Raw genomic sequence first — 23,726 nt, 5'->3', positions numbered from 1 at the left:
AACTCTGGACGATAGAAGGCAGCTCCAGGTAAGTTGAGCAGCTGAGGGCCACACACTTTTGATATGCCACTGCAAAATAAAAGATTAACCTTAAGATGAAGTCAGAACCTAACGGTTGCGGCTCGCTAGCAGTCTGTTTGTCTTTTTTCCTCTTTTTTTTTTGTTGTGTGTCGGTGGGATGTTTTTTTTTTTTGGTTGTATATGTGTGGGGGGGTGGTGGTGTGGGTGGGGGAAACCGTTCTCTTTTAGGTCTCTTCCTCACGGTGCGGGGTGCGGCTCGGCCGCGGGGCCTTCCATCGCCCGGCGCGGCTCGGCCGCTGGACTTAACATCGCCCGGTGCGGCTCGGCCGCTGGACTTAACAGTGCCCGGTGCGGCTTGGCCGCGGGGCCTTCCATCGCCCGGTGCGGCTCGGCCGCGGGGCCTAACATCGCTGGCGCGGCTCGGCCACTGGACTTAACAGCGCCCGGTGCGGCTCGGCCGGGGGGCCTAACATCGCCCGGCGCCGCTCGGCCGGGGGGCCTAACATCGCCCGGTGCGGCTCGGCCGGGGGGCCTAACATCGCCCGGTGCGGCTCGGCCGCGGGGCCTAACATCGCTCGGCGCGGCCGCGGGACTTTTCATCGCTGGTGCGGCTCGGCCGCTGGACTTAACATCGCCCGGTGCGGCTCGGCCGCGGGACCTAACATCGCCCGGCTCGGCCGCGGGGCCTTCCATCGCCCGGTGCGGCTCGGCCGCGGGACCTAACATCGCCCGGCGCGGCTCGGCCGCGGGGCCTTCCATCGCCCGGTGCGGCTCGGCCGCGGGACCTAACATCGCCCGGCGCGGCACCGGTACAATGATGGATCTTTTGAAGCATGCAGGGACCACGGACTTTGCCAAGGAGAGGTTGAATATTGTGGTGAGCACTGGAGCAAGCTGAGTAGCACAAGACTTTAGTACTCGCCCAGATATACCATCTGGGCCTCCAGCTTTCCTCGTGTTCACCCGCGTCAGAGCCCACCTCACCTCACCTCATGCTCGGACACCGAGAATGTGTGCACATCCCCGGCGGTGGATCCCCCTCCAGCCTCGCCAGCCAGCGCCCCTTCGGTGCTGTTTTTAGACGGCGAGCTGGTGGTGTTACCCGTCTCAAACCGTGCATAAAAAGAGTTCAGGTCATCAGCTAAGGAGGAGCCGGCACTTCCGGTTGAGGGGTTGCTGGACCTGTAGCTAGTTATAGTCCGTAGCCCCTGCCAAAGGCGCCTGGTGTCCTGCTGCTCCATCTGTGACTCCATCTTTACTTTTCATTACATTACATGTTTACTTTTCTGAGAACACATCTTGATTATAAACAGCATAAAATTGCAGAGTTACACTTGTTTAATCTTCCTTTACAGTAGCTGTGATGAGGAACTATAAAATATTTAGATAAAACTGCTTTAATCTTTCATTGAATAAACACCAGCATCCATTTTTGAGGCAACAAATTTGCTATGATCGATAACTGATTGTGTAAAAACTATTTATTCTGCTAAAGCAGAGGATAAAACAATTAGTTCTCTGGTGATTTACTTCATTGTTCTAATTTTGAGCAGAAACAAACTGTTGGAGGAACTCAGTGGGACAGGCAGCATCTGTGGAAGGAAATGCACGGTCAATGTTTAGTCAGGACTTGGACTGAAGAATGATCCTGACTTTAGACTTTACTTTAGACTTGAGATGCAACCGGAGAAAACCCACGCGGTTACAGGGAGAACGTACAAACTCCTTACGGACAGCATCCTTAGTCAGGATCGAACTTGGGTCTCTGGCGCTACAAGGCAGCAACTCTACTGCTGCGCCTCCACGCCGCCCCCGAAATATCAACTGCGCACTTCCTTTCACAGACACTGCCTGATCCGTTGCGTTCTTTCAGCAGTTTGTTTTTGGCACAAGGTTCCAGTCCCGTGTGTCTCTGGAACAAAGATCTAAATAATCAAGACCTTCGTGGTATGCAATTATTGCACACTTTAGATGAAAATGCCTGGAGGATATGAAAAGTACTTTAAACAGAACATCCTCCTTCACATTGTGGTTACATTGATGAAGAACTCCACAACATTAACTTGTTTTGCTAATCAGCTAACACATAAATTGTCCTCTGGTTTGTCGGCCTACTTGTTGCAAAGCACATTGAGGCAGCAAGAAAAACAATGAATTCTTTTCAGTAAAACATATGATGCAAGGCAGGCTAGTAATTAAGTCACATCTTTGCTCCAGATATTAAAGTTCCGTTCATCCATCAGTAAGGAAATATAAATAGAGTAGAAAGTTTACAAGATTCCCATTATTCACTTTGTGCTAGGTTAGATTATTTGAGTCTATTCCTCCACCATGATCCCCTCTCCTTCTTTACAGCAATGTTACCAGTATACAACTTTAAATGTCAAAATAAACCTAGCCTTATTTCTGATCCAGCTTGTTTCTGGTTGTGATACAAGTATGTTTCTTTGCTGATCACTACAATAGTAAACTAAACTCCCTTCTAATTAAAAGCAAACCTTAAATATCATCCTATGAGAATCAATTAACATTGTTAATCTGTCAAGATGCCCAAATTAAATTCTCCAGGTTTGTGTATCTTCATTCAATCCTGGGACTACCAGTCTGAAAATGTAAGTACATATTTTAAGTAGAAGATTTAAAGTTCAGGCTAACCATTCATGAAATGTAATTAAAAAAATATTGTGAGACTTCTACTATTCGGGGCCAAATAAAGAGTACCAGCACATTTAGTTTAAGCTTATCAGAAATTCCTCCAAACCACCACCAGTATCTGGGTGCAGTGTAAATATACAAGGGCACTCAAGGGGGTAGTAGGCCATTTCACCAGCGTTCCTTAATGCAGCAACTTGGGTTCCTCTCCCAAACCTCCTGCCATTCTAAACACCACAAGGCTCACTTCATACGCCAAGATATCTGCATTAGCCTGCAAAGCAAATAAGAAATTACACTTTGCAACACTTGCAAATTTACAGAAGACACCAGAATTGGTAGTACAGTGGACAATATAAGGATATCAAAGTTTGCAACAGGAAACTTACAACAGATCAGTTGGAAAGGTGGGCCAAGGAATGGCAAATGGAATATAACTGACAAGTGTGAGGTGTTGCACTTTGATATGTCAAACCAAGGCAGGATTTGCACATTAAATGGTAGAGCTCTGGAGAGTCTGGAGGTGCATGGTTCCCTGAGTGGCGAGTCAGGTGGACAGCGTGGCGAAGAAGGTGTTTGACATGCATGTCTTCACTGGGAAAGGTAATGAGTGCAAAAGTTGGGACATCATGATGCAGCTGCATGATTTGTTAGTAAGATCACACTTACTGGACTGTGTGTAGTTCTGGTCACCCAAATCTAGGAAAGTTGCCACTTTGTTGGAAAGGGTACAGAAGAAATTCACCAGGATGTTACCTCGACTTGCCGGCTTGAGTTAAAGGGAGAGATTCAATAGGCTGGATACATTTTCTTAGATGGTAGTATCTGGAATGAGTTGCCAGAGGAAGCTACAGAATTATCACTTTCAAAAAGACATTTGGACAGCTATGTGGATAATAAAGGTTCAGAGACATATGGGCCAAATGCAGGCTAATAAGGCAAACACAAAATGCTAACTTGGTCAGCTTGGACAAAATGGGCTAAAGGGTCTGTTTCTGTGCTGTACCCTACTCCGGGTAAAAGATACTATGCGTTCACCCTGTCTATTCCTCTCATGATTTTGTACACCTCTCTAAGATCACCCCTCAACGTCCTGCGCTCCAAGGAATAACGTTGTAGCCTGCTCAACCTCTTCCTACAGCTCAGGCCCTCAAGTCCTGGCAACATCCTCCTAAATCGTCTGTACTCTTTTCATATCTGCTCTGGAGTAGCTGTTTTTAGTGCCAACCGTACCTGAGTGTCAGCTTCAGCATACACTCTGATCACGTCTTCTGTTCCCGATGGCCGTACAAAGGCTCTTGACAAAGTGTACGTCTTCACCAGACCATCTATTTTCTCCTGCAGCCCTGCAGGAGACACTGCTCTCCTTCCAGCATCCACAGTGGCAATCACTTGTCGGTCAGACACCTAGTACAAGTCGTAACATTAGGCAATGTTAGCAATTTTAAAAATACAGTCAAAGGCCTTCTTCACCACCCTGTCCTTCTGAACTGCAGAATGTTTTTAGAAACAGAAAATAGGCGCAGCAGTTCAATATGTTCATGGCTGATCATCCAAAATCAGTACCCCATTCCTGCTTTTTCCTCATATCCCATGATTCCGTTAGCCCTAAGAGCTGTATCTAACTCTCTTGAAAACATCCAGTGAATTGGCCTCCACTGCATTCTGTGGCAGAGAATTCCAGATTCACAACTCTAGGTGAAAAGGTTTTTCCTCATCTCAGTCCTAAATGGCCTACCCCTTATTCTTAAACTGTGACCCCTGGTTCTGGACTCCCCCAACAGTGGGAACATTTCTCCTGCATCTAGCCTGTCTAATCCCTTAAGGATATTTCATGGAAAAGAAGTAAAAGTAAATAATGTGACCCAACGAAACAACATAGCAATGATGTGGATAGACACAAAGTGCTGGAATAACTCAGCGGGTCAGACAGCATCTCTGCAGAAAAAAGATGGGTGATGTTTCAGGTCAGGATCCTCTTTCAGTCTGAAGAACAGTCCCGACCTGAAACATCACCCATCCTTTTCCCCCAGAGATGCTGCCTGATCTGCTGAGTTACTCCAGCACTTTGTATTTACCCTTGGTATAAACTAGCATCTGACTTCTTTGTTTCTCAAATTAAGGGTCTTTATGCTCTGTCTGAAAGATGGCACCTTGAACTGTGCTGCACTCCCTCGGAATTGCAGTGAAGAGTTAACCTACAGTAGGCTCTCCAAACTCCAAAACTAGAACCCACAACACATTGGACACCGCCCTCAAGTCTTTTCCGTGACAATGCCCCACATCCCTTCAAAACCTCCAATCTTTTAAATGAACATTGTACAAAGCATGGTCTCACCTTTACTTTCAATTGTCTGTTAGGAAGGTCAGTGTAGATGAAATCCCACTGCTGGACAGTCAGACCTTTGATGGATAGAATGGCCTCAATTGTCAGCAGGTCTGATATAGCATCACCAACTGTCTGCAAAGGCAGCATTAACAAGAGCACTTAATAAAGTGAAGGCCTCAACATCCTCTTCAAACCTCAAGGTAGATCATTCAAAAAAGTATAATCCAATATATCTATTCGTACTTCCTATCAGGAAGAGAAAACGTTGCCAAAACAGATCGATTATGTTTACACTACTCCAATGCGGCTGAGAGGGAATTGGGTAATTAGATGGCGAGGAAAGATTTGCTAGACTGTACAGAAAGACCCGATGGGTGGAACCAGAGAGTTGCTGTGGGGAGAGGTAGTAAAGCAGCAAAGCTGTACTATAATGGCATTGAAACAACACCCGGGACAGGTACATGGAGAGGAAAGGTTTGGAGGGAAATGGGTCAAATGCAGGTAAATTGGACTAGTGTCGATGGGACATCTTGGGGGGGCATGAACAAGTTGGGCCAAAGGGCCTGTTTCCATGCTGTAGGACTCTCACTCTGCAGCCATAATCAACCAAATAGCCTCTATCTATGCTATAACTCTATAGGTCCTTGCCGCGTTATGATCGTCCAAATGAACATATGGATGTTTGCACTAGTGGGAGTCCAGTACCAGAAGCCATAGTCTCAGAATAAAAGGACGTACCTCTAGAAAGGAGATGAGGAGGAATTTCTTTAGTGGTGAATCTGTGGAATTCATTGCCACAGAAGGCAGTGGAGGTCAAGTCAATGGATATTTTTAAGGTGGAGATTGATAGATTCCTGATTAGTACAGGTGTCAAGGGTTATGGGGAAAAGGCAGGAGAATGGGGTTGATAGGGAGAGATAGATCAGCCATGATTGAATGGTGTAGACTTACTGGGCTGAATGGCCTCATTCTGCTCCTAGAACATATGAAGTGTTTGGGAGACTCGGGGTGGATGGGGGACAGATTTGCTGTCTGCTGCTGGCACCTTCCACCAGATGGAACACTTCCACATGCCTGCTCTCCCCGCCACTCACTCCGACCCCAAGCCACAATGATCAGGGGCTGGGTCAGGCTAAGCAGAGCCAGGAGCGCCAAGTGGACTCGCACACTGAGACGGTGAGGCCGGCTGGCAGCCGCCCTCCCCACTCGTTTCCCTGTCAGTGCTGTTCCTGTGCTCTCACACATCGTTCCAGTTTATTTACGACTCGCACAGTTTGGGTTACGAACAGTTCTCGGGCACGGAAGCCTGGCTAGATCTTGTTAAGACCTCTACTATAGAATGTCAATATTCACATTTTCTAGGCTTACCTATCCAGTGTCGCCAACGTCCACCCCGAGCTCCCTGTTCTGCTGCAGCAAGCAAATACCAGCAGCTTCCACCCACAAGGAGGCATAAATTCCTTAATCCAACCTCTATTAGCGCTCCATTAATTAAATTATCCTCCTGTAGCTCATCGTGAATCAATGGAATAGCAAATTACAATATGCTTTGCTGCCACGTTTCACTCACCTGGTTGATCAGGTCAATGGTATTTTCAAGCATTTTGGCTGCATTGCTTTTCTCTCTCGTTTGGCTCTGGTCCTGGGCCATCTGCCGGATTTTGCTCTCAGCTGTTTTACTGAAGAGGACCTTAAGTTGGAATAAACAGGCCAGGACATGTCATATTTGCTTGATAGAGTATTGCTGAAAGTGTAATTCTTAATTCCAGGTACACCTTTAAATCAATCTATCCTTTATATCGGACAGAGAGACTGCATTTCCAATATCAGGATTTCTTATTTCCTCAAATGAATAATACCAATTTCTCATCAGCATTACTCATGTTGTATTGCATGCAATTTGCAATGCTATTTTTGATTTGAAAAACAAATCCACTTACAAACACATTTAATGTAACTGTAATGGGGACACGAGGGACTGCACATGTTGAAATCTTCAGCAAAATGCAAAGAGCTGGTGAAACTCGGTGGGTCAGGCAGCATCAGTCGGAATTGGACAACCGATGTTAATGGCTGGGACCCTTCCTCAGGCTGATGGAGTAGGGGGGGATGAAGCTGGAAAAGAGAGGTGGGGCAGAGCAAAGCTTGGCGAGTGATAGGTGGGTACAGGTGAGGGGGGGTTTTGATCAGCAGATAGGTGGACTGGAGGTGAGGGGGGGTTTGATCAGCAGATATATATAAGAAAATAACTACAGTTGCTGGTACAAATCGATTTATTCACAAAATGCTGGAGTAACTCAGCAGGTCAGGCAGCATCTCGGGAGAAATTCTCGGGAGCATTCTCCCGAGATGCTGCCTAACCTTCTGAGTTACTCCAGCATTTTGTGAATAAATAAATTTGATCAGCAGATAGGTGGACTGGGGGTAAGCACACTTTTCTGCGAGTCTACCATTATTTCCAGCAGATAACCCAAGAGTAATCCTCACCTTCGTCTTTTCATATCGTCGGATGTTTTGTGGTCACGTACGTAATTATTCTGTGCAGAATGTAATAACTCATTTTTGCACACCGCAGCAAGGTGATCAAATTAAAATTAAAACTCAAAGCAGTGGCACATTTACATGCCTATTCTGAGCCACCAGTGTTCGTTATTCTGCTCACCTGACGTTCTTACCATAACCTCATAAGGAGAAAGTGGGTGGTCAAGACAGGTACTGTGCCCAATCTGCGTTCTCCTGTAACTGGGTACCGAAATGTGTAACAACCACAACAATTATATCTTGTGATCATTCTGTGCTCTGTAAACCCACTCGGCAAACAAATCACTATGTTGAGAAATTTGCCTTATCTATGTGGAATCAGTCATACAGCATGGAAACAGGCTCTTCGGCTCAACTCGTCCATGAGACTCAGATGTCCCATCTACACTAGTCCTACCTGTCTGCGTTGGGCTCATATCCCTCGAAACCTTTCCTCTCCACGTGCTCCGTGTCTTTTCAATGTTGTTATTGTACCTCCTCTGACAGCTTATTTCATATACCTACCACCTACTGTGTGCAAATGTTGCCCCTCAAGTTCGTATTAAATCCTGCCTCTCTCACCTTAAACCAATATCCTCTGGTTCTTGATTTCCCTACCTTGTGTGAAAGATCTGTGAAATTCATCATTTCTATTCCCCTCATCTGCTCTCTAAGGAATAAAGTCTTCGCCTGTCCACTCTCCCTATAGCTCAGGCCCTCAAGTCCCAGCAACATCGTCATGAATCTTCTCTGCACTTTCTAGCTTTATGACAGATTTTTAATCAATTTATGGGTTAATCAATTTCTTTTAATTTTTATGTATTCTGCCTTTAGTATAACAACTCAATTCCAAAGATCATGCAACCTTTGTACACTGCAAGGGATGAGATAAACTCTTCATTCAAAGTCACTTACAGTGCCGTGACCATTTGCTTCAAAGTAAACCCCAATGTCAAATTCCTGAGCTTTATGGTGCAAAAACTTCACTCCTGTGTTCACACAGTGTACAGGAACCTGAGAAAAACCACAGGTATACACATTAGAAGTCAGGCAACAGACACACGGTTATTTAAAGCCATAATGGCTTGGCATCTATACGTAACGTGATTTGTATTACTCTTGACTGATTTTTGGAACTCCATCCAATAAAATTACATGATAAGGCAATGGTACTCTGTGTTATAGAACCATACAGCAGGAAAGAGATTGGAGAAACAGGGAACCACAGATTTTTTAAAAAGGCACAATTCTGGAGTAACCCAGCAACTGAAAAACATGAATAGGTGATGTTTTGGGCCAGCATATTCCTTCAGACTGAACATCACCAGGGGAACCTCATCAGTCTGAAGGGTCCCTACAGAAACATCACCTATCCATGTCCTCTAGAAATGCTGCCTGACCCGCTGTTACTCCAGCAGTTTGTTTCTTTTTTAGCAGGAAAGGGATTCTTGGGGTCCATGCTATCCTTCAAACATGAATTTACACTAATCCCATTTTATCCTCCTAATTGTTCATCAATTGTCCCGCTCCCCAAATTCCATCCACTCCTGACACACTTAGGATAATTTACAGAGGCCAATTAACCTATCAGCCAGCTGCCTGGGATGAGAGAAAACGAGAGCATCCAGAGGAATGACACACGGTCACTGGGAGAACATGCAAACACCCCACAGATAGCACCCGAGGTCAGGATTGAATTTGGATTGCTGGAGCTCTGTAGCTTTACTAGCTAAACCAGGGTGCCCACCATTGTGAGCAGTTTGCATAAGTATTACAGATTGAGTAATAATCCATTCTCAGAATCTGATTACCTTCATGACATCTTCGATGTATCTTGTTGAGCTGCCATTTGCATAGGCAGTCTGTACCACTGCTATCTGCACATCTAAATCTGCCTAAGCAAGAAGAGTACAATTACTACTGTTAATGGCTACAGTTAGCTCAGGTACAATAATTATGGAACCTTGCAGATGTATTTATATACATCTCTTGCCACTCCAAAGTGAAGTTATGATGTTTGTTTGGGAATTAGGAGGCGATCAAAATCTGCAGCCAAACAATTAAACTCACTGCTCCAAAGTCCAAACTCTGCTCATTCAGGATACAATCCTATAACAACACTGTGCTGCATTTACATTTGCTGAAAACTCTTGTAATCACACGGTATCAAGTGCATGGGAGACACTTTCTGCCAAACTAGAAATGCTCCACTTTAATTTCTCCCTAATTGATTTCATTTTTCATTTTCCAATGGGTTAACCTAATTGGAATTTAATTGGTATTGGTTTATTATTGTCACATGTACCAAGATACAATGAAAACTTTGTTTGCGTGCTAACAAATCATATTGTATGAGTGCAATCAAGCCATTGAAAATGCCAGGACAAAAATACCACAGTGCAGAGTATAGTGTTATAGAATTATAGCATTAGTTAGAGAAAGTGTAAATAAAAGAAAATGCAAGCTCTGCATTGAGGTAGGTTGGGAGATCGGGACTACACCCTAGCTTATAGGACTGTTCTGTCTGATAACAGCAAGGAAGAACGCGCTTTCAAGCATTTGTATCTTCTGCTCAACTAGAGGCTGGGGGTCGGAAGAGGGAATAACCAGGGTGAAAATGGTCCTTGATTATGTTGACTGATTTCCTGAGTCAGCATGAACTTTAGATGGAGTCAGAGGCAGGGGGAAGGACAAGTTCTCAGGTGAACACAATAAACATATTGTATCACAACAAACAAGAAAGATGAAATGGAAATAACTGCAGGGGTGCACAGAGTATTTTAAAGGCCATTCTTAAAACAATTTTTGGCATTTTGAAGCAAAGCAGGGACCAACAGATTTAAATTAAGGATTACCAACAAACCATGTCCCCATAACACAGCAAACCAAGAATGCACATTCCATTCGTGAAAATAACTAACCTAAATATCACTCATCGTAAGGCTGCAAAACAGAATAGCTGTATAGAAGGGGTAAATACAATGAGGAAATACTAAAGGAAAGCAAACGACTAAATCTTTAGTTAATAAACTTAAGCCCAGCCACTGCCAAGGTCATGCTGACAACTGGGGCAACTTAAATGACACTGAGACAGCTTCGACCTTCCTGCATCCCACGCTGCACTTAACTAGCACTGTACACTCTCAGTCGAAGGCCCATCCTTGATATTGGTTTTCCAGTTATTGGAGACACAAAAGACTGCAGAAGATGGAATCCAAAGCAACCAAACAATCTGTGGAGGAATTGAAGTAGGTCAAGCATGTGTGTGTGTGTGGAAGTGGAGGGAAGGGGGGGGAGGAATTTGTCTACCTTTTGAGTCAAGACGCTGCATCAGGACTGAGAGTGGAGATGGACAAGACGGAGGGATGAGGCAGGAGCTAGAAGAGAACATGTGTAGGAAGGAACTGCAGATACTGGTTTTAACCAAAGGTAGACCAAAAATGCTGGAGTAACTCAGCGGAACAGGCAACATCTCTGGAGAGAAGGAATGGGTGGTGTTTCGGGTCGAGACACTTTTTCAAAGGGGATATGTGGATCCAGGAAGGGTGAAGGACGATGGACAGCTAGGGGGAAGAGAGGCCAATGGCGGAGACAGCTGCTGGAAGGTGATAAAAGGGAACAAAAAGACTGCCAGTGCTGGAGTCTGGTGTAAGTAAGGATGGTGATAATGGGAGCCATTAGGTGAGGTGGGGTGGTGGGTAAAATGAGCAATAATTGCAAGGCATTTCACTTCCCCTCCCACCACAACCCCCCCGTCCCCCGTCCCTTTTCCACTTAACCCCCTCCACCATCCACAACCCTATCACCCATTTTCTCTCTCCCCCCCCCCCCGGTTTCATCCATCTACCACCCATGCTCTCTACCCAGCAGATTCCCTTCCCCTATCTGCCCGCATCTTCCCCATTGTCTTTAGACACAGAAAATCTGAAGTGAAGTCAGAAAGCCTGCTCAGCTCGGCCCTGGGACTTTCCATCACCCGGTGGGGGCTTCAAAAGTCGGGAGCCTCGATCGCCTCGTGGCACCACGGGAGAAGAATGAGGAGGAGATGAGACTTTTCTTTGCCTTCCATCAGTGAGGGTGTGCCTGGAGCAATCACTGTGATGGCTGTTTGTGTTAAAATTGTAATTAATAATAATAATAATAATATTCATTTATTGTCATTGCAACGAGTACAACGAAATTAAAAAATAGCCAATCCTGACGGTGCGTACAAACATATATGCAATAAATGCAAAAACAAATAAATACATAAATACAATTAAATACAATTATGTTAAGTACAAAGATTTTTTAGTGTTGCCTAGTGCAAAGGTAGTGTTCAGTTCTCGTATGGCCCTGGGGTAAAAACTGTTCTTAAGTCTGTTTGTTCGGGATTTTATCGACCTGAAACGTCGACCAGAGGGCAGATGAACAAACAGACGGTGGCCGGGGTGGGATGGATCTTTTATTATTTTGCCTGCTCTACTGAGGCAGCGTAGGCTGAACAGGTGCTCCAGGGAGGGCAGTGAGCAGCCGATGATTTTCTGGGCCGTCGTGATGACCCTCTGAAGGGCCTTCCTGTCCTTTTCTGAGCAGCTGGCATACCATGTGGTTATACAGTATGCCAGCACACTCTCGATGGAGCAGCGATAGAAGGACAACATGAGCTTCTCCTGCAGGTTGGTTTTCCTGAGGATCCTCAGGAAGTGGAGTCTCTGCTGTGCCTTCTTTACTGTGGTGATGGTGTTGGTAGACCAGGTGAGATCCTCTGCGATGTGCGTACCCAGGAACCTGAAAGCTGGTACCCTTTCCACACAGACCCCATTGATGTAGAGTGGGTCGTAATCTCCACTGGTTTTCCTAAAGTCAATTATAAGTTCCTTTGTTTTGGAGGAGTTCAGGACCAGATTGTTCACTGAACACCATGCTGCCAGCCTTTGGATTTCATCCCTATAGGCTGTCTCATCTCCTTCTGAGATGAGTCCAACCACAGTCGTGTCATCCGCGAACTTGATGATGGTGTTGGTGGGATGGGTGGGGGCGCAGTCGTGAGTGTAGAGGGAGTAAAGGATGGGGCTCAACACACAGCCCTGTGGTGAGCCGGTGCTCAGTGTAATGGTGGAGGAGAGGTGAGGGCCTATTTTGACTGTCTGGGGGCGGTTGGTCAGAAAGTCCTTGATCCATTTGCAGATGGTTTGGGAAAATCCAAGGTCGGAAAGTTTGGTGACCAGTCTGCTCGGGATGACCGTGTTAAAGGCAGAGCTGAAGTCGAGGAAGAGCATCCTCACATAGCTCCCCTGGTGTTCAAGGTGGGTCAGTGCAGTGTGAAGAGCAGTGTCGATGGCATCCCCTGTAGACCTATTTGCTCTGTAGGCAAACTGGTGTGGGTCGAAGGTGGGTGGGAGGCTGGCTTTGATGTGCTGCAGGACCAGTCTCTCGAAGCACTTTGTGATGACCGGTGTGAGTGCTACCGGACGGTAGTCGTTAAGACTGCTGATGACAGACTTTTTCGGCAGTGGGATGATTATGGCGGACTTCAGGCAGCGAGGGATGGTGGATTTTAAAAGGGACAGGTTGAAGATTTTTGTGAAGACCTCAGATAATTGGTCTGCACATTCCCTCAGCACTCTGCCCGTCACACCATCGGGGCCTACTGCCGGACTCTGACGTGAGAGGACGCTGGCGCTATTTGTTCGCCGCTTCTCCGTCAGGACAGTTCGTCTGTTTGTTTTTACGTCATTACTGTTTTGTAAAGCGTCTTTGAGCACTTGGAAAAGCGCGATATAAAATAAATGTTTTTTATTATTATTATTATAAAGCGTTGGGAACAAACACAAAAAGCTGCAGTAATGCAGCGGGTAAGGAAGCATCTCTGGAGAAAAGGAATAGGTGTCGTTTCGGGCTTAGACCCTTTCCACAGTCAGTCCGACTGAAACGTCACCCATTCCTTTCTCCAGAGATGCTACCTGTCCCCCTGAATTACTCCAGCATTTTGTGTCTGTCTTTTCTAATTGTCGTTTTTAAAGATAATGACTGAATTTGTTTTTGAAAAATATATCCCAGTGAGCTGATAGAGAAAAAAAACTTTAGAGACACAAGTAACTGCAGATGTTGGAAGACAAAATAAAAGACACTAAGTGCTGGAGTAACTCAGTAGGCCAAGCCAGGAAAAATAAATATGTTTTTAAATAATAAGAAAAGGGGGGAGTGGAGAGAACAAAGGCATTATTATAATTTAGAGACCAATCCTTTTGGTGCTGTCTAATTAATCGATGAATGAAGACACGTGGAGGCAGGTGAAGAATTAGAAGATTAAGCTGGAACTGTAAGGTACAGAAAACAGCCGTTTTTGGAACAGTGGCGCAACAGGTAGAGGCACTACCTCACCATTTAGAACGGAGATGAGGAAGAACTTTTTCAGTCAGAGAGTGGTGAAGGTGTGGAATTCTCTGCCTCAGAAGGCAGTGGAGGCCAGTTCGTTGGATGCTTTCAAGAGAGAGCTGGATAGAGCTCTTAAGGATAGCGGAGTGAGGGGGTATGGGGAAAAGGCAGGAACGGGGTACTGATTGAGAGTGATCAGCCATGATCGCATTGAATGGCGGTGCTGGCTCGAAGGGCTGAATGGCCTACTCCTGCACCTATTGTCTATTGTCTATCGCCAGAGACACGGGTTCGATCCTGACCTCGGGTGCTGTTTGTGCATCAGGTAGCATCTCTGGAAAACATACCTTGGCAAGAAGTTCTTTTAGAAATGTAATTATTAAAGTTGCAATCTTATCACCATCAAGGAGGTGGAAACACCCAGATTCATCAATGTAATAATATACAATTCTGTCAGCATCACCGTCAAATGAGCAGCTTCGTTCATTTGCCTTCATATCCAAACCTGCAGCGATTCAAAGTGCAGCTGTTAACATTTTCTACAGTGACAGGACAGACATTAAACAGAAGCCCTCCTTCCTTTAGCAATGACATTGTCTAATGATCACTCATGCAGAAATACCAGCAAGGTCGCCAGCATAATAAAGGACTAGTCTCACTCTCCCTTCTCCCCTCGCCAATCAGACAACAGGTACAGAAGTGTGAAAACACACACCTCCAGATTCAGGGGCAGTTTCTTCCCAGCTGTTATCAGGCAACTGGACCATTCTATCCCCGACTAGAGTGCGGTCTTCACCTCCCACAGTCTAGGATCCTCCCGCTGCTGGACATTAGGAGGCAGGGTGTGGTAGAGACGCCCCTCAAATCAGGGAAGGGATTTCACCCCAGAGGGCACGAGTGGCAAGGGTGTCGGGTAAGATTTGTAAACACTACGTTACGACGCAATGGATGTATGCCTCTGAGAATGTCGGAAGAGTTTTTATAGCTAAAGTTATAGCTAAAAAATGACCTTAAAAAATAACATTAAAACTTGCCTTGAGGTGGCTTCTGTTGAACTTTTACAAAGTCCGCACCACAGAGGTAGTTGAGTTTGCCAGTTGTACCATCATTACACAACTTTAACTTCAGCTTCTTCTCAAGATAAGGCTCCAATTCATTTAGCTTTAGCGCACCTATCCCATTTGCCCCATCCACATTCAGTTGTCTCATTTCTTCTGGATGGCAGGGTACCTGTAGCAGATGAAATATTGAGATACATCAACAATGTGTTTGAGACAGATTTCACAAAAACTCATTCTCATTCGACTATCTCAGTAAATTATACTTTCCATTAGACAGAGGAGCAGAATTAGGCATTGGGCCCATCTAGTCCGCTCCGCCATTTGATCATGGCTGGATCATTTTCCCTCTCTCCTGCCTTCTCCCTGTAACACTTCACGTCTTAACTATTCAAAGCGTTTCAGTTTAAGACCCACAGATTACTCAAAACACAAAGTGCTAGAAAAACTCAGTGGGTCAGGCAACATCTATGGAATAATGGACAGGTGATGTTCCAGTTTGGGAAACGTCGCCTGTCCCTCCCTCCACAGATACTGCCTGGCCTGTTGAATTTCTCCAGCACTTAGCATTTTTTACTTTGAATGTAATCTTCAGCTTCATTCTTTATGAGAGAGAGTAGGGTCACAGATGAACCAGCTGAAGAACACTCCCAATTATGTTCTGGATCCCAGGTGCTTAACCTACATCTATCACATGCACCCTCTACAGGGAAAGCCTTTCCCTTGATTGCTGGCCCATTGTGCATGATCAGAAGACCAACGAGATAAGTCCAAAATAAGGAACTGATAAAGCTGTGATCAATTAATAAATAACACTCAAAGGATAGTTCTGTTCATCCGGGTTCGATCTTGAATACGGGTGCAGTCTGTACAGAATTTGTACGTTCCCCCTGTGACCACCTATGTTTTCTCCGGTGCCCTCCCACACTCCAAAGATGTGAAGGTTTGCAGGTTAATAGGCTTCGGTAAAATTGAAATTGTCCCTCATGCGTAGCATACGGGGATCGCTGGTCGGTTTCCACACTGCGTCTCTAAACTAAACTAATCAATCACACTGCTGTCAAATTTAGACATATTTAGTAGAATTTGGATTTTAATTGACAATTTGAATCGGTATTTAAAAAAAAAAATCAATTCTTCTTATAGATAGAAAAATAAAATACCTGCTTAGTCAAGGCAATAAATGCACGAGAAAGTTTCTGGTAATATCCTTCGACTGTTGCAATTCCATACTGCTCCATGGTATTCCGACAACAAACCATATAGTGCAGCTGTGGAGTGCTGACAAGACCATAGTCTGCAACAAAGCGAATCACATAATTTAAAACTAAACGCTTAACATCAATCCGACATTTAATCTTTTCAGTGCTGGCAATCGCAGCACCAGAATATCCAGGGCCCCTGTTTTGTGAATTTAGTGGCAATACAATGTGATCCAAGAGTTTAAAAGAGGATGTGAAAATAGCACAATTGCTAGAGTAACTCAGCGGGTCAGGCAGCATCGATGGAGGACATGGACAGGTGATGTTTCTGGACCATTCTACTCAAAATGTCAGCTATCTATGTCCTCCAGAGATGCTGCCTGACCTGCTGCATTACTCCAGAACTTTTGTGTGTTTTTTTTAAAGTGTACTTTGACAAGCATTTTTAAAGATTGTGTTTTTCCACTGGACGTTCTGCACTTGATTGCAACTAATCTTTATATTTGTCAACATTTTGGGAGTCATCCAGTAGTGGTTGTGCCGTGAATCACGGCTGAAGAGTTAAAATATAATTTTAACATTCAAACAGAACAAAATGTACATTCCGAGATCACTTTTGGAAGATGCAACTGTTATCCTAACCTCAGCACATACCTTGATAAGCTCCTCCTAAGACACATACACCATCAACAACAGCCTGGGAAAGCTCTAGGCTACTGGGCCTGAAGATGAAAAACATTCAGAACACAAAATTACAGGATCAGAATACTGACAGACACACGCACACAAAGAAATAAATGTAGCTTATCTTGGTTAAATAAATAAACAAACCATACAGCAGGAAAGTAGGCCATGTATTTTGGTCATTTAAAGCTTCTTATAAATCTCTTCATAAAATTGAGCCATAAATTGATAATTAATTGGTAACTATTGTTTGAATTAATTTACATCTCCAACAATATCATATTTTTTCAATCAGAAAACTCAAAGCCTAAAGACAAATAGACATATAGGTGTGTAGGAGATAAAGACATAAAGGGAACAACATGTTTCGGGTTGAGACCCTGCAGACTGAAGGAGGGAGGAGAAAGTTGGAAGGGAGGTGGGGGCAGGTATGTAATTCACTTATTATTTTATACAATGCAAGCAATATGATGGATTAATGATGTTATTATGAACAGCCAGAATCTGGGCCATGGGTAGAAATTTAAGAGGGACTGCAGGGGCAACATCCTGAAAATGTGCTGATCGGTTAGTTAACTGCTTTAAATATCCTCCCTTTGTGTAGGTAATTAACAAAAAAACAAAGGGGAGTTGATGAGCCCGAGAGAGACAAAATTGCAGATGGTACATGGCGAATGGGATTGATGGGATAGCTCTGCTGGAAACCTGGATTGACTTCATGGGATAAATGGACACCTTCTGTGTCGATCTGAAGAAATAAATATATAGATGAATAAAGTGAGTTCACTAGTAACAAGAATCATTAAACTAAAGGAATGTTATAAAAACAATCTAGTTCACTAATATGATAAGGTCATAAGTGATAGTAGAATTAGGCCATTCGGCCCATTAAGTCTATTCCGCCATTCAACCATGGCTGATCTATCCCTCCTAACCCCGAATGTTCTACAGAGCAGGAAATGTTTTACAAGATACGTATCCCATCCACCATTAATATTAATAACCAGCAGTTGACAAAAACTGCTATTCAGCATCACCGCACTTGTTTGGTTTTGCCTTTCCAAACCTCTGCCAATGCTGGAAGTGCAAACAAACACGATAAATAAATATGACATACTTCTAATGGCCAAGGTAAATGTCTACAAATCAGATGGTGGTCTGAAGGCTCCCAACCCATAATATCAACTATCCATGTTCTCCAGAGATGCTGCTTGATCCGCGGAGTTACTCCAGCACTTTGTCTTTTTTTTGTAAACCCGTGTCTGCAGTTCCTTGTGTCAACATTTGTATGAGAAACAGAGTCGATGCTTCAGGTCAATGATGCTTCATCCAATGAAGGGCCTTCAACTGGAAACAGTGACAGTGCTTTGCTTACCATGGATGTTGTTGCATTTGTTGAGCACTTCTGGTATTTTCTGGTTTTATTTCAGATTTCCAGCATTTGAAAGTTTTATTGTTCAAAATGGTCGCCTATATGCATAGAACAAGTTGCCAAACTGCCTACATATTGTTCAGGCTCTGTATTCTCTTTTGACTCCAAAATTCATAACCGTTTTCATCAGTACTGCTTCCAAAAATTTGTACAAAACTACAGCAGGCCAAAATCTCAAATATTTGTGTTCTTAAGATATCTAACGGTGCAATTGCCTGTGATAGTTCAGGTGTTGAAGCGTACGGCAGAGCAGGAATTGTATCTGTCCAGTAGATCATGGGTTTTGCAGCAAGTTTGATGCCTTGAACTTCAAAGACCCTTTTGCTCAATCAACCAAGGCTTCGCTGATGCATTGAAGACAATGGAGAATTTCATCATCAACGGTGAATTGTTTTCGAGATGAGGAGATACCACAATAGAAGTAATACCAAATTCACAAATAGCAAAAAGTTCCCTTCTTGCTACACTAATCAGATTAAAATTATCACATACAAGCACAAAATCAAATCACCTGATGAGTCTTTCACACTCCCACAAAATAAGAAATAAACTAGATGTTCTAAGATTCCAGCTGCAACTGTAATCCCAGAACCATAACACATACCGTGTGTCTCTACCAAGAAATATCCGAGCCACATCTTGCAGGTTCACAGATTCCTTTTCAATGATATTGGTTAAGACAGATTTTAAATTCTGGTCTTCTGCATTTGCTAACTGGGTGGCATATGCTTCCCAGGCTGATGCAAGCATCTCTCCATGAGGATCAACTAATTTCACTCCATTGTCTTCCTGTAATGGAAAGGAATAATTTAATATGGCTCTGTAAAAGAAATTAAGACGGTCTGAGGTAGAGATGTTGACTCATACTGTGTTTTCAGCTTTGTATGTTATTTTTCTGATTTCCTGCTGCTCAATTAATGTGATCAATGCGCAGACTTAATGTGTTGCTGGTAATTGCCACCAAGGATACAAAGCTTGGTGGCAGTGAGAGTTGTGAGCAGTATGTGAAGAGGATGCAGATTCACAGCAGGTTGTGATATAGTATAGTTAATAACTAACAATAACAATAGACAATAGGTGCAGGAGGCCATTCGGCCCTTTGAGCCAGCACTGCCATTTAATGTGATCATGGCTGATCATTCTCAATCAGTTCCCCGTTCCTGCCTTCTCCCCATACCCCCTGACTCCGCTATCCTTAAGAGCTCTATCTAGCTCTCTCTTGAATGCATTCAGACAATTGGCCTCCACTGCCTTCTGAGGCAGAGAATTCCACAGATTCACAACTCTCTGACTGAAAAAGTTTTTCCTCATCTCAGTTCTAAATGGCATACCCCTTATTCTTACTATAATTTACTATACAATAATTTACTATACAATAAATTACTATACACAAATACATGCAAACTTCACCCTACCAGAGACCTTTTGACACAATATTGAGTCAAATGCTGCTTTATTGTCAAGAGCTGTCATTCTCACATCGAAGGTATTTATTTCACAAAATGCTGGAGTAACTCAGCAGGTCAGGCATTCTCACATCCATGTTGGAATTCAGCTCTATCATGTATGTCTGAACCAAGACAGTAATGAAATCTTAAGCAAAGTAGCCCCAACAGTACAGAAAATTAGGAAAAATTAGCCGATTATCTGTGAGTGAATCTTAATTGTTTGCACTGTTGACACCCCCCCTTTCATTACTGTTTTGCTAAAGGGATAGTAAATTAATGGGTGCTAACTGACCCAACTGGATATGTCCTGCTTTTTGTGGGCAAGACATTGTGATTTTCCATACCTTTGGTGAAATTAGTGTTATGGTTCTAATGGGATCACAGTTGCCAGTTTTTAGCAACTACACATTCAGAATGATCAAATTCAAATTAGAATGATGAATAGCCAGCTTCCCTTTAAACGCACACATTGACCGTGGAGAATTACCTCTGGGTTATGTGAGGCTGTGACCATTACACCGATGGTACTTGCAGTTTTCTTTGCCCTCAGGACCGCCAGCAGGCCCATTCGATACATTACATGATCGAGTTGTTCTGCCTTGGCTCGGAAACCTGCTGTGCCGTATTCAAGAACTAGCCCCACAGGTTTAGGATGCTGTCCAGAAATCATCTCTATGTCTTCAAAATAAGCCATGCCTGCACCGAGAAATTAAAGCTCGAGATAAAAATAGTAGAAATGGGAAAATGTCACGTGTCTGCAACAAAACAATTTAGTGTTTAACTACAAGGCCTGAGGTAACAATGTTGTCTTTGCAAGAACTGTATGATTACTGAAATCTGTACTTTCCCTTCATTCACTATGAATCTCGATAGCATACACATAAGCTGGAATTCAGCTAACATGCTTGAAATAGTCTGAATCCCAAGTACATGTTTTGCTTCCAAACATCGTAATTTTATGCCTTAAACAGTATGTTTTAAATATTGCTGGTTATATAACAGGTTTCCCTTTAAATCTTACAAATCATTTTAGAACCATCCATCGACAAGATATGAATGGGTAGACTGTATGTCGATATATCTATACAGGTACTAGGACAGGTTAATAAGTGTTAAAAAGGCATAGGGGCCTTTGCTTTTTCATACAAGATAAAGAATAAATGAACAGGAATGTTACAATACGTAACATTTTAGTAACTAGTAAAATTATCATGCATTTTACTAGTTAGTGTCATCCCAGTAATCTGTACAGTTGTGGTTATATTACTGAACAGGTGTACAAGAATGCAAAAGAGATTTACAAAATGCTGGAGTAATTCAGCGGGCCAGGCACTATCTCTGGAGAACATGGATAGGTGACATTTTGGGTCAGGATCCTTCTTCAGACTGAATGGCACTGGGGATGAAATGTCATGGGCGCCATGTTCTCCTGAGATGCGACCAGACCCAGAGTTAGTTCAGTACTTTGTGTCTTTTTTTTTGTAAACCAGCATCTGCAGATGCTTGTTTCTTCAGATTTACAAACATGTTGCCAAGACAAAAAAAATTTAACTGAGGAAATATTGGATAAGCCTTTAACTCCAAGATATCCGAGATGTCCTTGAAACAGAGACCAAAGCATCCCTTTAAGATGAGAAAGAGATTCACTTGCATGTCTGCCAACCACACCTCTTGCATTTGGTGCTCTCAACTGGCTTCCTCTACATCAAAGATGCTAAGAGCAGATTAAGTGCAATTTTGCCCAGCACCTATGCTTTGTCTACAATGGCTTTCTAGAACCATTTTATTTCCTCTTCCAATTCCTTTGCTGATTTTGGCCCTCTCCATTGGCAGGAAGAGGCCGAACACAAACTAAAGGCGCAGGTGGACTGAAAGAGCAAGGGGAGAGCCAGTATAAGTAGGACACGGTGCGAGTCCCTTCACAAAACCCGTGTCCATTTCCTCCACAGATGCTGCCTGACCGGCCATGTTCCTCCAGCATTTTGGGTTTTGATCAAAATGTCAACAGTTCCAGTTCCTAGAATCCCAACTGTCCCCAGGATGACCATCCTCGGAAGACCGTCCCTAGGAGGTCCCATCCCCAGGAAAGACCTGTCCCCACGGGGACCATCCTAGGAGGACCCATCTTTTTTTCCCCAAAAATATATTTAATCAATTATTTACAACAATAATATTGACAATACAAACAGTTAGAACACACCCACAACCAAATACAAAAAATACCAAATAATCTTAAATATTCCTAAATACCAAATATACTAAATATTAAATAACTATACTACAATCCTAGTGTAGAAAGAAACTGCAGATACTAGTTTTACACCAAAGATAGACACAAAACGCTGGAGTAACTCAGGCAGGACAGGCAGAACCCGAAACGTCACCCGTTCCTTCTCCCCTGAGAAGCTGCCCGTCCCATTTTGTCTATCTTCGATCTACTCCAATCCTGGTCCAGGATGTATCTGACCGCCCGCGGTGCCCAGAGGTCCTCGATCCCCTCCCTCATGGTGCCTGTGGACACCGCACGTTCCTTTTCGAAGGACACCATGGCATAGACGCGACCCCGGAAAGCGGGCAGGCAGTCGGCTGTGGCTGTGCCCTTGTCTGCCTGGCGCCGTGACCCATGAATGGCCAGCTTGACCAACCCAGGTGCAAAACAACCAGGACACCCTCGGTTCTACCCACTCCCCTATGCACGGGATGTTCAAAGATGAGAACGATAGGGCTTGAAGTGCAGCCAGAAGAGAAGCAGCCCCTTCAAATACTCAAAAAGGGGCTGCAACCTCACACACTCCATGTCGGCAGGGAAGTGGCAAATGGCACATCCTGAGGAGGTCCATTCCAGTCCGCTGAGGGTCTCCGTCCCCTGGAGGACCATCCTCGGAGCCAGGTCCGGTCCACTGGAGGACCATCACGTCGTCAGGCTTCATGTGTGTCGGTAGACGCGATCGGTGCAATTTAAATCGGAACTACCATCAGCCCCTTTCCTTCCTACCTCGTCGTGGGGACAGCCTCCCGTCCGCAGTGGTACACAACTGGCGCCGGGGTCCGCAGCGGAGTTGAGGCCGACGGCCCAGGGGAGCGCGCGGGAGGTCAAACAACTGCCACCATTCCCGCCACGTCCTTCCCGTCCCCGCCGCCGGGCCGCGCATGCGCGGCGGCGTGTGTGGGATCGCCGGGAAAAGCCACGGGTTTGTGTGGAGATACTTTCCATAATCACATTGTTGCCCCTGTCTTTCCTTCTCTAAAAATAATATATTCTGCTGCACTCTCTACAATGTATGAAATTGTAATATTATAATTGGGTTGCCCAGTCTGAATGTGTAGTATAGACAGAAAATGATGTATAGGAAGGAACTGCCAGTTTACGCTGAAGATATTAGGGGGTTGCACGTAAGGTCAAAGTGCGTGTCGCACGGAGTCGCTCAAGCCATCTGGAGGACATGGCAGCTTACAGCATACACTACCAATACATGCAACAGGTACATTCTTACCTTTAAAAAGCCGCCAATAAGCCAATTTTTGTGCTGTAAAAAAATGAGGAAGAAGCTGGGGGATCCGGCGGAGGAAGAGGAACCGGGAGCAGGGCTGCCAAGCCCGCGGACGCAAGAAGCAACTGGGAAGACGTCTGGCCAGCCGGCGGGAGAAGGAGAAACGCGGCCGGGAGGGGAGGCAAGAGAGCAAAGCCGAGAAGCAAAGGGCCGCCGACCGGCCGGCGGGGGAGAAGAAGAGGAGGAGGAGGAGAAGGAAAGGACGGGTTTGAGCGAGCTGGGAGAGGAGCAGCGGGAAGAACCCGAGCCGAGGGGCCTGGAGGTTTGCAGGGACAGAGATAGCGGAGTCAGGGGGTATGGGGAGAAGGCAGGAACGGGGTACTGATTGTGAATGATCAGTCATGATCACATTGATTGGTGGTGCTGGCTCGAAGGGCCGAATGGCCTACTCCTGCACCTATTGTCTATTGACCTGAAAGATTAATTTTATTTCCATTTGCACAGGGCAACGGTAAAGTTGCTGCCTTAC

General features: G+C 44.6%; 1 protein-coding gene across 1 annotated transcript; it reads right to left on the bottom strand.

Annotated features, from left to right (window-relative positions):
* Positions 1-1,380: 1,380 nt before the first annotated feature.
* Positions 1,381-22,857, bottom strand: pgm3 (phosphoglucomutase 3). The gene is made up of 13 exons (XM_078405133.1): positions 22,702-22,857; positions 20,194-20,402; positions 18,863-19,047; positions 16,797-16,864; positions 16,104-16,237; positions 14,917-15,112; positions 14,230-14,387; positions 9,334-9,417; positions 8,438-8,536; positions 6,573-6,692; positions 5,012-5,134; positions 3,907-4,080; positions 1,381-2,947 (listed from the first exon to the last, which is right to left on the bottom strand). Exons 2-13 carry the CDS (start codon positions 20,398-20,400, stop codon positions 2,858-2,860), a joined length of 1,638 nt encoding a protein of 545 aa, XP_078261259.1. The 5' UTR covers positions 20,401-20,402; positions 22,702-22,857; the 3' UTR covers positions 1,381-2,857.
* Positions 22,858-23,726: the final 869 nt, after the last annotated feature.

Source organism: Rhinoraja longicauda, chromosome 9, assembly GCF_053455715.1.
Source record: "Rhinoraja longicauda isolate Sanriku21f chromosome 9, sRhiLon1.1, whole genome shotgun sequence".
Lineage (NCBI taxonomy): Eukaryota > Metazoa > Chordata > Chondrichthyes > Rajiformes > Arhynchobatidae > Rhinoraja > Rhinoraja longicauda.
The sequence above is the reverse complement of the archived record's forward strand: the minus strand, read 5'-3'. Positions and strand labels throughout refer to the sequence as shown.

What these genes read in the sequence shown, in the direction of transcription:
- pgm3 (XM_078405133.1), bottom strand. Translation starts at nt 20,400, where the DNA reads ATGGCTTATTTTGAAGACATAGAGATGATTTCTGGACAGCATCCTAAA. An exon ending in TTTCTTGGTAGAGACACACG is followed by an intron (nt 16,865 to 18,862) that starts GTATGTGTTATG and finishes TTTCATCTTCAG; the next exon opens with GCCCAGTAGCCTAGAGCTTT. An exon ending in TCAACAGAAGCCACCTCAAG is followed by an intron (nt 14,388 to 14,916) that starts GCAAGTTTTAAT and finishes GAATCGCTGCAG; the next exon opens with GTTTGGATATGAAGGCAAAT.